The sequence below is a fragment of the Myxine glutinosa genome, chromosome 10 (genome assembly GCF_964187855.1).
Source record: "Myxine glutinosa chromosome 10, kmMyxGlut1.1, whole genome shotgun sequence".
NCBI classification, from domain to species: domain Eukaryota; kingdom Metazoa; phylum Chordata; class Myxini; order Myxiniformes; family Myxinidae; genus Myxine; species Myxine glutinosa.
In genome coordinates this window covers 34,872,455-34,886,605 of record NC_136270.1, presented here as the reverse complement: position 1 = coordinate 34,886,605, position 14,151 = coordinate 34,872,455, and the positions used below count along the sequence as shown (strand labels likewise).

Below are 14,151 nucleotides of genomic sequence, written 5' to 3'. Positions count from 1 at the left end.
GTGCTTCATAAGTACAAAATTGATTTGATTGTGGTGAAGATCCAGATACGATAATTTGTGAGTTTACACTATTTAGAAATAGGTATTTGAGGTATGCACAGTCGCTTCTGAGCTGTCTAGCCTGGGTTGGGACCTCGACCCAGCTACAAACTCTCGTCTCAGTGTTTCACATACAGGGTAATTCATGAATGTGCATACCGTCCCCCAGATGGACGTTGAACTGGTCTCCCTGCCATCCGGCATTGGTTAATGGACGTTCTAGATCCCACAGTGTCCTCTGTGAAGAGCAGGCAAGCTATCAGCAACACCACAGTCAAAATCCAAATTTCTGCTCTATCCTCGATGGGGCACAGATGCATGCACAGATGTGTCCGAACAGATGCACATCCACCGAACCATTCGCATCAGCAGCACAGATGTGTCCCAGCAAATGATGCTACCTGCAGCATTGTGCTGCATACAAAAGAAGATTGGATTATTGTTAGACTGTGGATGTTTCGGGAACTGGGTGGCGTGCTGACGAGGAGGGGAGTGTCGTTGAAGCTGAAGTTGAAGGGAAAGGTGTTTGCTGCATGTGTGAGAAGTGTTATGATTTATGGGAGCGAGACATGGGTCATGAATGTAGAGCAGCAACGAAGGCTGGAACTGGTGGAAATGCGAATGGTTCGGTGGATGTGTGGAGTATCGTTGAGAGAGAGGAAGACAAATGATGAATTGCGAAAGATGATGGGAATAGAGCCTGTGATTGATGCTGTGAAGAGGAACAGGTTGAGATGGTTTGGTCATGTGTTGAGGAAGGATGAAAGTGACTGGTTGAGAAGAGTGATGGAAATGAATGTAGAAGGAAGTAGAGGACGGGGAAGACCGAGAACGACTTGGTTGAAGATGGTGGAAGAAGAAATGCGGGCAAGGGGGTTAACAAGGGGAGATGCAGAAAATAGGGCAAAATGGAGAAGATTGTCATGGGGACCGCAAGGCTATTACCCCCGCTCTCGCAGGGAAAATGGCCTTAAAATGCCTGTTGTTGTTGTTGTGTTGTAGATGTTTTGGTGGGCATTTTTGCATGTTTTTGCTTTGTTTGTGCTATCTTGTATGCCACCCTTAAATTATTCAGCCTTAACATTCAATGATGCAGTCCTGGATGCCCTCGTGGTAAGCATGGATGTCCTGCAAAGATCATCGTAAGTATTCGTGAACGCACTTTATAAATTGCCCATCAGCCTGTTTATCTGCAAAGCTGCACATCAGATTTTTAAAATATACAATGTTGATATTTCATGGAAGAGTTATATCACTGAACCGAACAGGATGCAATGTAACAAAACCAACAGAAGAGAGATGGGGAACACCAACTGCAGGGTTGAAAGACAAAATAGAGGGAGACCTGGACAAAAAATAGGTGTGGGGAGGAATCGGGGCTAGGAGAGGATGCACGGGGTGGACAACATGGATGCAGCAGTAAACTCTGAGGAAGAAAAAACCACACTTGTGGGCTTTGTCGAATGTGCTGATATTGCCTTGGGTCGTGTTTTCTTTCCAGGAAGAGAAGGCAAGTTGTTTCAGAGCAACTGCCTCACCACAAGATTCAGTGTGCCATGGGTGATAAGAAGGGTATGATAACCGATGATGAGATGGGATGGATCTGTGCATAAGATAGAGAAGTTTTCTGTGGAAGAATTCCCAGGCTGAGTTAATATCAGGGGCAATAGATATTGGAGACCAATCATGAAGAGAGATGGTTGCTTGTAGTTCCTGACAAACTGCCTGAGTGAAATGCCAGACTTGCCGGGGCCGAGGCAGCTCTGTGAGAATTGCCAGAGAGATGCTGAATTTCACAAGCACATGATCAGATGAACCAATTGGGGCAGAGGAAGAGCAGGTGACATTTGCAGGGAAATTTGTCATCACCAAGTCCAGAAGGGAGGATTTGCATCCCTCTTCGAAAAGTTCACAGATTGAGTCAGGAGTCACATAAGTCCTTTGCTGAAGTGCCATGGCTGGTGAGAGAGGTACCAACACCGAGCCAATTCGCATGGTGACAATTTAAATCACCACATGTGAGGAAGAGAGAGTTGGGATGTGTGGTTAAACATTAGTCATTGTTGTCAGGGAGAGAGTGGGAGAGAGAATGTAGATGTAGATGGAGTAGTCACTGTTCAGAGGAAGGTACAAGACACCGACAAACAAGAGAGCAGACGGGAAGTTGCAGCCAAAGTACTTCTGTGGGTTGGGAGGTGTAAAATCAATACAAGGGCAGTGAGAAATTGAGTTATTGATGTAAAGTGCAACTCTTCTGCCGGGGTGGTATTCGGGCCTATCAAATTGGAGAAGACAATATCCGGGGAGAGACACTAAGAAGTCAGGGACATCCTGTGGGATGAAGGATTCTGTTAAACAGATGATGTCCGGTTTATTGGCAGTGGTCTGCATTGATAGCTCTGTCAGGTTGGAATGGAGACCTTGGATGTTTGAGGTCCACACAGGTAGGGACAGGGGATGAGGCATTGCGAGGGTGCAAAATGGGGGTAGGGTGAGGTGGAAGGATTGAGGATGTGGTGAGGAGGGATGCAGAAAGGTGGGACATGAAGCTTTGAGGGGGGGGTGGGGGGGGGATATGAAGTGGAGGGATGCTGATTCCAAATTGTATAAATGGAGATAAATATGAATGGGAGGTAAGAATTTTCATATAAGGAACAGGAAAGATGGTGCTATTGGTGTGGGAGAACGGCAAGCACTTGGATGACAGACAACTTTGGAAAATAATCTTCGTGAAGAAGAAGGCAATGAAGAGGAATACATCGTAGTGAAGATTAAGAACACGTGGGGCACTCCTTATGGAGAAGTAAGGAAAGTGAAGCTTTTTTGAAATTATTTTAAAGGAAGAACCGTTTATATTCAAAATATTGAGAAAAGGGGGGAAAATAATGGAATACAGGAAGTACAGGCAGATGAAAATTAAAGTAGAATGACATCACTGTGGAGTGGAAAAATAATGTTTCTTTTGTTTTTTTGTTTGTTTGTTTTTGTTTTCTAAGTGAGGAGGGGAAATAGGATAATGTTGAGCAGGTAGAAGTAAAATATTTGGGAACAAATAAGCAAAATGAGCAATGTGGAGACAAAAAGGTCACGATTTTCACAGTTGCTACACAAGGCGGAGCTAAAGTAGGCCTTGAACAACACGAAAAAAGAATTTGACATGTACAGCACAAGATACGATTTAACACGAAAGATTGGACCGGATATAACAGCAACACGGGAATGAAGATGCAACAGAAAAACACGATGAATCCAGTTTGCAAAACATGGTTTTAATTAGGTTGAAGTGGCAACAGCAGATTTGACGAACAGGTGTAAAAATATCTGAACTGGAAACCACTTTGTGGTTGTAATGCTATGACTTGTTTATTATTTATTAATTTGTGGTTGTAATGCTATGACTTGTTTATTATTTATTAATTTGTGGTTGTAATGCCATGACTTGTTTATTATTTATTAATTTGTGGTTGTAATGCCATGACTTGTTTATTATTTATTAATTTGTGGTTGTAATGATATGACTTGTTTATTATTTATTAATTTGTGGTTGTAATGATATGACTTGTTTATTATTTATTAATTTGTGGTTGTAATGCCATGACTTGTTTATTATTTATTAATTTGTGGTTGTAATGCCATGACTTGTTTATTATTTATTAATTTGTGGTTGTAATGATATGACTTGTTTATTATTTATTAATTTGTGGTTGTAATGATATGACTTGTTTATTATTTATTAATTTGTGGTTGTAATGCCATGACTTGTTTATTATTTATTAATTTGTGGTTGTAATGCCATGACTTGTTTATTATTTATTAATTTGTGGTTGTAATGCAATGACTTGTTTATTATTTATTAATTTGTGGTTGTAATGCCATGACTTGTTTATTATTTATTAATTTGTGGTTGTAATGCCATGACCTGTTTATTATTTATTAATTTGTGGTTGTAATGATATGACTTGTTTATTATTTATTAATTTGTGGTTGTAATGATATGACTTGTTTATTATTTATTAATTTGTGGTTGTAATGCCATGACTTGTTTATTATTTATTAATTTGTGGTTGTAATGCCATGGCTTGTTTATTATTTATTAATTTGTGGTTGTAATGATATGACTTGTTTATTATTTATTAATTTGTGGTTGTAATGCCATGGCTTGTTTATTATTTATTAATTTGTGGTTGTAATGATATGACTTGTTTATTATTTATTAATTTGTGGTTGTAATGCCATGACTTGTTTATTATTTATTAATTTGTGATTGTAATGATATGACTTGTTTATTATTTATTAATTTGTGGTTGTAATGATATGACTTGTTTATTATTTATTAATTTGTGGTTGTAATGCCATGACTTGTTTATTATTTATTAATTTGTGGTTGTAATGATATGACTTGTTTATTATTTATTAATTTGTGGTTGTAATGATATGACTTGTTTATTATTTATTAATTTGTGGTTGTAATGATATGACTTGTTTATTATTTATTAATTTGTGGTTGTAATGATATGACTTGTTTATTATTTATTAATTTGTGGTTGTAATGATATGACTTGTTTATTATTTATTAATTTGTGGTTGTAATGCCATGACTTGTTTATTATTTATTAATTTGTGGTTGTAATGATATGACTTGTTTATTATTTATTAATTTGTGGTTGTAATGCCATGACTTGTTTATTATTTATTAATTTGTGGTTGTAATGATATGACTTGTTTATTATTTATTAATTTGTGGTTGTAATGATATGACTTGTTTATTATTTATTAATTTGTGGTTGTAATGCCATGACTTGTTTATTATTTATTAATTTGTGGTTGTAATGCCATGACTTGTTTATTATTTATTAATTTGTGGTTGTAATGATATGACTTGTTTATTATTTATTAATTTGTCGTTGTAATGCCATGACTTGTTTATTATTTATTAATTTGTGGTTGTAATGATATGACTTGTTTATTATTTATTAATTTGTGGTTGTAATGATATGACTTGTTTATTATTTATTAATTTGTGGTTGTAATGATATGACTTGTTTATTATTTATTAATTTGTGGTTGTAATGCCATGGCTTGTTTATTATTTATTAATTTCTGGTTGTAATGATGTGACTTGTTTATTATTTATTAATTTGTGGTTGTAATGCCATGACTTGTTTATTATTTATTAATTTGTGGTTGTAATGATATGACTTGTTTATTATTTATTAATTTGTGGTTGTAATGCCATGACTTGTTTATTATTTATTAATTTGTGGTTGTGATGCCATGACTTGTTTATTATTTATTAATTTGTGGTTGTAATGCCATGACTTGTTTATTATTTATTAATTTGTGGTTGTAATGATATGACTTGTTTTAGTATGTACGGTTTCTTTATCACAATGTTTTTTAAGTGCACAAACATAATGTGCATTCATTTCTCTTTTGACAATCACTCATATTAAACTGTTGATTAGATCAACCACCACTCATCCACCACCATCTGGGGATAACTTTAGCTAATGTTTGTAATGCCATTAGTATTTCTGGTAGAAAGCTATTTTGAAGTGGCAGGTGTTTTTGCTCTTCTTCGTCTGCAGTAATTATGTATTTGTGTTTTTAAGCTGCAAGAAAACACCACTTGTTGCATTCCCCAGAGGCAAGAAGTTTGAGAGGATGTGCATATGCATGCTGTCTGACCTCAGCTGCACAGCAGACACCGACAACCTCGACATTATCGTGGCCAATTTGAATAAGCTTGGAATAATGCTGCAGTTCTTGTACGTACGAGTGATTGCTATAATGCTATATCCACCTCGCATACTGATTCGCCACATTTAGTAGTTTATAAATGACTTGTTTCAGTATGTATGGTTTATTTATCACCACTTTATTTTTTAAGTACAAAGTTTGAGGCTCATGGAAAATCATTTGAGGGATTTAAACATTTCATTGCCAGCTTTTACCCTCTAGGGACGTGTGATTTGCCGGATTTCAAAATGCAGCAAAAGCGTCGTTCAGAGGAGATATTTGAGACAACTTCCGTAAAAAATCAGTTTCTTTAATTAAATCCGACCATTAAATCTGTCTATTGGTTTAACCAAATTTGTCTCGGACTTCATTTTAATGAAACTCTATACTGCACATCCCGAATGATTACTTACAGGAAACAAATGAAAACCATGTTTGCAAAAATGATCGAGGCCTGTTGAGCTAGAATATTAGATGATGTTTATCGTGCAGAGTTTTCTGCTTCTCCTAACAAGATGAACTAGCGTATTGTGCTGTCGAATTGAATGTGTATTTTGCCCTCATGGTTCCAAATCAGTGCTTTGTCCAAGCAAACTGATGGAACTCCTGCCGTGAGCAGATGCAATTCATTGCACATTTTAAGCAGGTTAGCAGAATGCTTTTCCATTCTCCTTCTCCTGGGCATTCAAAGCAGATGTTCTTTCCAGAATTGAGTGTTCTGTGTGTCTCCACCGTTGGATACGTGATTTATCGGTTTGAGGAAAGTGTTACCAAAGCACTGGACACCTCCTTCCCACTGGGAGGAAGTAGAATGATTCCAACTGAAAGATTGGACAGAAGTGCATACTAATAATTTGTCCTCGTGGGATCTGTAATAAATTAATGACAAAACAACGTGTTTAAACGACTGCTTGTATGCAATAGCCAAACTAAATTGCCTTTGCTTTTGTCCTTTGGAAAACTGATTATGATCGTACTTCACTGAGATCTCTCTGGAGTTAATATTTTTAACAAATATCATTACAAGGAGCTTTTTCGGATTTGAATAATGTTGGCCGTAATAGTTTGCCCCTCATTTGCATCTCAGGCAGTCTTCCAAATGGTTTGGTGTTTTCAAATCTTAGTGATACATGAGGGCATTGTATTTCTTAACAGGAAAACCATATGAACAAAATGCTTAACTCCAACGCTAACATCTTCGGCGACGACGCTAATCTTGCCGATACAGAAAAATTCCATTGTGCAAAATGTTTTTGAAATGTCATTCATAAAAAGCCGCCACAAAGCTGCAGGCTGTGGGATTGTGAATGGGCAGATGTGTAGAATAAAAGCAGGTCGTTTCATTTCATCACGTTCTATATCTATGTATATATAAAAGAAAGTTTTTGTTTGTTTGTTTGTTTGTCTGCACGTGCTAATCTCCTGAACGGTGAAAGATAGAGGAAACCTCTAAAACAAAAAATGTCGGGACGGGCCCCGGGAAGGTTATAGGCTAGGTGGCGAGGCCGGTCGAGACCCACCTCGGCTGGGCTGGGCTGGGCCCATTTCACAATTATAAGCTGAGCTGAATTATAGTAGTCATTCTTCTACGGCCGCGAGTAAAAGCTGAATTATAGTAGTAAATTCATTCAAAAAGAACTAAAAATGTCGGGACAGGTCCCGGGAAGGTTATAGGCTAGGTGGCGAGGCCGGTCGAGGCCGCTTCGGCCGGCTGGGCCCATTTCACAATTAAAAGCTGAGCTGAATTATAGTGGGCAATCTTCTAAGGCCGCGAGTAAAAGCTGAATTATAGTAGTAAATTCATTCAAAAATAACCAAAAATGTCGGGACGGGCCCCAGGAAGGTTTTCGGCTAGGTGGCGAGGCCGCTTCGGCCGAGCTGGGCCCATTTCGCAATTAAAAGCTGAGCTGAATTATAGTAGTCGATCTTCTACGGCCGCGAGTAAAAGCTGAATTGTAGTAGTAAATTCATTCAAAAAGAACCCGGGCAACGCCGGGTGCTTTCAGCTAGTTCACCATAAATGTGAGTGCTAAAGTTTTAAAAAGGCAAAATAATAACCAACTTTGTAGCTCTTCCATGAGCCTTCGACCACATAGAAATAAAATAAAAACTCAAGGTTTATACCAAAAAGGGGCAAAGGCTCAGAAGGTCCAATGTTACAGCTATGAGAAGTGCGGAGGGTGGGAGTAAGAGAGCAGGGCCTTTCTCAGCGCTAAACATATTTTAAATTAGAAAAGCACTCGGTAGAGCCTCCAGGCTAAAAGGTTTATGTTTTGTATCCCACTGATAGGCTGGATTTGCATCGATACTTGAACCAAAATCTAATCGGCTTGATCTTGTCACCAAACAAACTCATCCACCTAGTTTTGTTGTAACTGATCCACAACTTTTTAAAATACCATCCTTATATAGTTTTTGACCCCATCTTATCTCTCAAAGGTGAAGAATCACTTACAATTAAAAAAAGTTATCATATCGAGATCTGCATTCAGACCTTCATCAAAATCAAATCAATTTGTACTTGTGTTACATGCCAAACCCCGGTCACGGTGTACCTCCGAGCCCCGAGAGGAGTCACGGCAGAAAGATGTGTTATTCTGTATGTCAAAGATCAATGGTGAAGCCACACCAATTGTTACCAACAAACAAATATTGTATTAAGATCACACAAGAATAACTACAACAACAATAGTAATCAATTGTACAACCAATATATATTTCCTATGATGGTACCATCAGGTTCGTACAATATAACTCACTGTGCTCCAAGTGAGCGAAAAGAAGAACATTCCCAATGTCTCTATTCCCGGCTTCAAGCCAAAGTTGATTCCGGCTTCAAGCCAAAGTCGATCCACTCCAGTGATCGTCCGTACGATGTCGCACCGAGACCAGAATCCCATTGGGTTGACAGTCACAGCCCGCTGCCAAAGCTGCGCAAAGGTGCCCTCAAGGCGACTGGAAAATCACACCCTCGGGTATGGACGTTCCACGGCTCCAAATCGGCGAACCGCAAATTTCCCACTCAAAAGTCACGTGACACACGCACACCAGATTAACGTCTGAATGCGGTGAAAATGGTTGAAACGAAGTGAAAAACCTTGAGCGATGCGCAAAGCGCAATTGGTCAAAATGGCCGATGGCCCGTTCTCGAGGCGTAACGGCACTATGATGATTCTCCTCGGAATCGACCGCAAAACCTGCCACGCATGTTGATCTGTCACAGCGATAACAACTCTGTCGCAGGAATGCCTTTCCTGGGAAACCGAAAGTTCACTCATGACTCTCGGTCGCCAACGTTCGCTCCAGACCTCGAAGCAGCTAGGCTTCTTGTCCGACTCACTCGCTCCGCCTTCTCCTCCTCTTCTCTTCGTCGTTGTCCGGGTCCGGTTTCATTTAAAACATTAACTTTTTTACCTTTTGAAAATAGTAATCTCTATCCCTTACGACAACAATAATAGTACATGGAATCAAAAATGTTTACAGTGGATGAAAACCACAACAACGGAAGTGACGAATCCGTAACACTTGTCACACACTAAACCTATCCAAGTTTCATTCCAATCCATCCATAACCATTTGAGATATTGTGCTCACAAACAAACAAACAGGGGTGAAAACATAACCTCTATCTACCTTTGGTGGCGGAGGTAAATATTGTTTGGTCAAAAAAAAAATCTCGTTTGGTGTTTTTGTTCTGTGATTCTTGCAAGTTTGGTGATTAAGGATTCTACCAACTTCAAGCTGTTATTTTGTTATCTCTGTCTATTAGCCTCACACAGAGAGGCTATTGCAATCCATCTGCATGTGGGTGAATATGTCAGTCCACACAAACATATAGATTGTTCATATCTAATGTATTTTATACAGTCGTGGCAAAAAATATTGGCACCCTTGCACGTTTTTCAAAGAACTCACAATTTTCTCGAAAAATAAGTTGAAATTGACAAAAGTATTTGGTCTCCACAATTCTTTATTTCACTGTTAATATTACAGAACCTTTGTTTTTGATTCAGAACTTAATATATCCTTTTAAATCAGAAAACAAAAAGAAATGGCATTGACAAAGTTATTGACACTCTAGATTTAATATTTGGCAGCACAGCCTTTGGACAAAACAACTACAGTCAAGTGCTTCCTATAGCCATGAATGAGCTTCCTACATCTTTCTACTGGCAGTTTGGCCCACTCTTCTCATGCAAACTGCTCCAGTTCTCCCAGATTTGAAGGATGCCATCTCCCAACTGCTGTTTTCAGATCTCCCCACTGGTGTATGATCGGATTTAGATCTCGACTCATTGCTGGCCACTTTAAAACAGTCCAGGGTTTTGTCTTGAACCAATTTTGTCTTGAACGCTTTTTGAACTGTGTTTGGGGTCATTGTCCTGTGGCAAGACCCATGGCCTTCGATGGAGACCCAGATTTCTGACACTAGGTTGAACATTGCACTTCAAAATGCCTTGGTAATCTCCTGATTTCATGTTGCCATGCACACATTCAAGGCACCCAGTGCCAGAGGCAGCACAGCAACCCCAAAACATCACTAAACCTCCTCCATGTTTGACTGTAGGGAAGGTGTTCTTTTCTTTGAAGGCTTCATTTTGTTTTCTGTAAACATAGAGATGATGTGCTTTACCAAAAAGCTCTAATTTGGTCTCATCTGTCCACAGGACATTCTCCCAGAAGGATTTTGGCTTGTTCAGGTGTGTTTTAGAAAACTCCAGTCAGGCTTTCTTATGTCTCTGTCTCTCAACAGTGGGGTCCTCCTGGGTCTCCTACCATAGAACCCCCTTTCATTGAGTTGGCGACGGATGGTGCGAGTTGAAACTGTCGAACCTTGTGTCTGAAGGTCAGCTTGAATCTGTTTAGCAGTTGATTAAGGTGCTTTCTCCACCATTCGAATAATCCTTCCGTGCAATCTTCTATCAAGTTTTCTCTTGCGGCCACGTCCAGGGAGGTTGGCTCCATTGCCATAGGCCTTAAACTTCCTGATAGCATTGCGTATAGTGGGCACAGGAACATCAAGGTCTCTGGAGATGGACTTGTAGCCTGGAGATTGTCCATGCTTGGCTACAATCTTCTGTCTGACCTCCTCAGACAATTCTCGGGTTTTCTTTTCTTTTCTCCATGCTCATTGCCGGACACACAGTGACACAAAACAGCAGAATGACTCTTTTTCTCTATTCAAACTGGTTGAATGAATTATTTTTATATTGCAGGCACCTGCAACTCACCATAGGTGAGTTTGGTTTCAAAGTAAAGGAGAATCACCTGCTTGAAATTTAATTATTTCTAACAACTTCTAAAAGGTACCAATAATATTGTCCGGCCCATTTTAGGATTTCTGTGTGGAATAAGGTAAGATTTAGGAATTCTTTCAGCTTTTTTCTTTTTGTTCCACTGCAAACCAAAGAAATACATATGTCGATACCAAAAGATGTTTTAATTTCAACAATTTTCTGGAAGAAATGGTACATTATTTGAAAAAAGTGGAAACTGTGCCAATATTTTTGGCCACAACAGTATATCTAGGCAAGGTGCTCTTTGAATTGCTAAATGCTCAGTCGTTTTTGTGTGCTCTTTATAGTCTTCCATTTCCACTGGATAAAGTGGGAAATCAAGGAGATGGCAAGGAGACTTACGATGTGAGTCCGCAGCAAAGGGAAGGCCTGAATGTCGTACAGCAAATTCTGAAGGGCTCGGATGGCCTAGACAGCTTAGATGAAGTGTACACTTTCCGGTAAGGCATGAACCACTTCCGTCAATAATTTCTCGGTTGCTGAGTAGTGTGTGTGTGTTTGTGTGTGTGTGTGTGTGTGTGTGTTTTGTAGGTCATTTAATCTTCAAGTATGCTTGTTTAATGAACATGGTGTCTTGATTACTGCAGAGAAGGATTCACCTGGATTCACTCAAAAATTCATGACATTTCAAGATTCACCAATGATTTGGGAGTCAACCGCTTATCTACTTTGACAAACAATATTAATCTGATATTAAACATCATAAAATATCCAGAATTTGTTTCCTTGTCTCCACCCCCTTTGGAACGTTGCTGATACACTCAGTGTGCAAAACCTTAGGAACACCTGCTCTTTCCATGCAATGGACTGGACTGATCAGGTGAATCCAGGTGAAAGCTACGATCCCTTTTTGATTGCACCTGTTAAATCCACTTCAACTCGTGTAGATGAAGGGGAGGAGACAGGTTAAAGAAGGATTTTTAAGACTCGAGACAATTGAGACGTGGATTGTGTATGTGTGCCATTCAGAGGGTGATTGGGCAAGCCAAAAGATTTAATTAAGTACCTTTGAACAGGGTATGGTAGTACGTGCCAGGCGCACCGGTTTGAGTGTGTCAACAACTGCATTGCAGCTGGGTTTTTCACACTCAACAGTAGGGTGGTTCTTAGGCAAAAAAATAGGCAAATAAGGAAGAAAAAAAAAATTGAATTGTTTCACTCTTAACCTTAAATTTTTTTGGTATTGAGGTAAAACTTCTGTATGTGAAATATTTTTGAATACATCAAGTTTTAGGGGTTGCACAGTGACCCATTGTTGCCAGCCACTCATTGTTGCCCGATAAGTGTTGATTTTCTGCAATCGGGAAACCTCTTGCGATGTTCTGTCACAATTTGAAGCAAATACTGTTCACCCCTTGTCAGGAGACGATTGTCCTCTTCAATGAGAGCAACTGCATACACCAGAGTACAGCTGTGAATGAATAAATCGTTTTAAGGCCATTTTTCCCCGCTAGAGTGGGGGTTGGCCTTGTGGGCCCCATGGCCTCATGGTTCCCTGTTTGAGGCAATGTTTTTATGGCCGGATGCCCTTCCTGACGCCAACCCTTAGTTGCCTTATCCGTAGGGATACGGTGTACCTATTCTAAATCGGGGTACGCACCGGGATCATTCATCCCAGCAAGCTGGTACTCAATTTGCCGACCTCGGAAGGATGACAGGCTGAGTTGTACCAAAGACTTAAAAAAGGTACACGTGCTGTTTCTTTGCTTGGGGTTCAGTATTTAAAGGAATAAGAGGACGCACAAGCCCCATAGGTTGGCATCTATGGGGAGGAGGAAATTGGAAATTCTTCCTTAGGAAATGCTCCGCTGATTGTGAGTTTGCCGAGAGTGCCCCGGGAAGTGACGGCACACTTTCTCCAACCTCACTGACTGTGTTTGTCTCATATAACAGTGGTGTGTGTGTGTGTGTGTGTGTGTGTGTGTGTGTGTGTTTGGGCGTGTGTGTGTGTGTGTGTGTGTGTGTGTGTGTGTGTGTGTGTTTGTGTGTGTGTGTGTGTGTGAATTTTGTTCAGTGAGCAAAGGTGAACTGACTGATATGAAACCAATTTTGTTGCATTCAAAATGTCAAATGTAATCGTCGACAATTTCGTATCCACTGTGAAAATAGCTTCTCGCTCTCCTTCTCGCATACCAATAAATTAACGGGTTATTTATATGACACAGGTATGATCGTCCTGATGATTTCCTGTATCTAAGATTCCACCCATTTCCTTCAGGAATATAAAGTTGTAAGCCAACAGTGGCTTCATTTGGTTGAAATATGTCTAGTCTTTGAACTATGGAGACGTCTTGCAGGACTTTCTTGAATTACAAATTAGGTGTTTTTGTGTGAAGGACCTATGTCACAGCTGTGCCACAAATTTCAGATATGTTATGGAGCAACTTGCCTTTTTCAAGAAGTTGGAGAAAAGGCCCTACCCTTGGCAATGCTGTTTGACAATTGGGTCCGACTATTCTATACCCATAAGCGCTTATAAAGTGGTAAGTAAACTTTTAACCTGTTTTGAGCCTTTAATTTCTTACAAGAAAGTGGTTGTGTGTGTGGAACAACCAATAATAATGTTGAACATTCATCATGCATTATACCACAACACCACCTTTACAAGTTTGCAGTCAGGAAAATAAACTTTAGTTTAATGCACTCCGGCCTAATGTCCATGGCTGGAGACTTTCCACAGCCTCTCATGTGATTGGTTAATGTCCAATACTCCACCAATACCTTGGGGATGAGGAGTACAGTATTTGGGCCCTGAACATCCTGTAGACGTGTATGTTTGATGGTTGCAGGCACATATTGTTGGAGCAGCTGAACAGTCCCCAACCAGAGACTACAGGTTGGAGTGCATCAAACCCCAAACATAATGCCACCACATCTTTCAAAAGGTCATTGGTAGCAGAAATTCAAGTAGCTTCAAGGTCGCTTATCTCAATCAAACTTTTCCCCCCTGCTCATTATTCATCTTCTCCTTCTCTTCCCTTTATAAGTGGTGTGGTCCAATGGTACCGAGCTTCTAATCATGCCTTGACTACGATACGCCTCCACTTCCCTCTGTCCTCAGCCAACTCTCTCCACT

General features: G+C 39.7%; 1 protein-coding gene across 2 annotated transcripts in view; it reads left to right on the top strand.

Annotated features, from left to right (window-relative positions):
• The window catches only part of XRCC5 (X-ray repair cross complementing 5), a 156,447-nt gene that overhangs the window by 86,342 nt on the left and 55,954 nt on the right, over positions 1–14,151 (top strand). Inside the window, exons 4-7 of one of the 2 annotated variants that reach the window (XM_068127466.2) lie at positions 1,136–1,181; positions 5,685–5,807; positions 11,363–11,515; positions 13,444–13,558. In XM_068127466.2, the coding sequence (XP_067983567.2) occupies positions 1,136–1,181; positions 5,685–5,807; positions 11,363–11,515; positions 13,444–13,558 (437 nt within the window). The remainder of the gene's footprint in view (positions 1–1,135; positions 1,182–5,684; positions 5,808–11,362; positions 11,516–13,443; positions 13,559–14,151) is intronic. The other variant, XM_078785549.1, reaches the window with a different exon arrangement.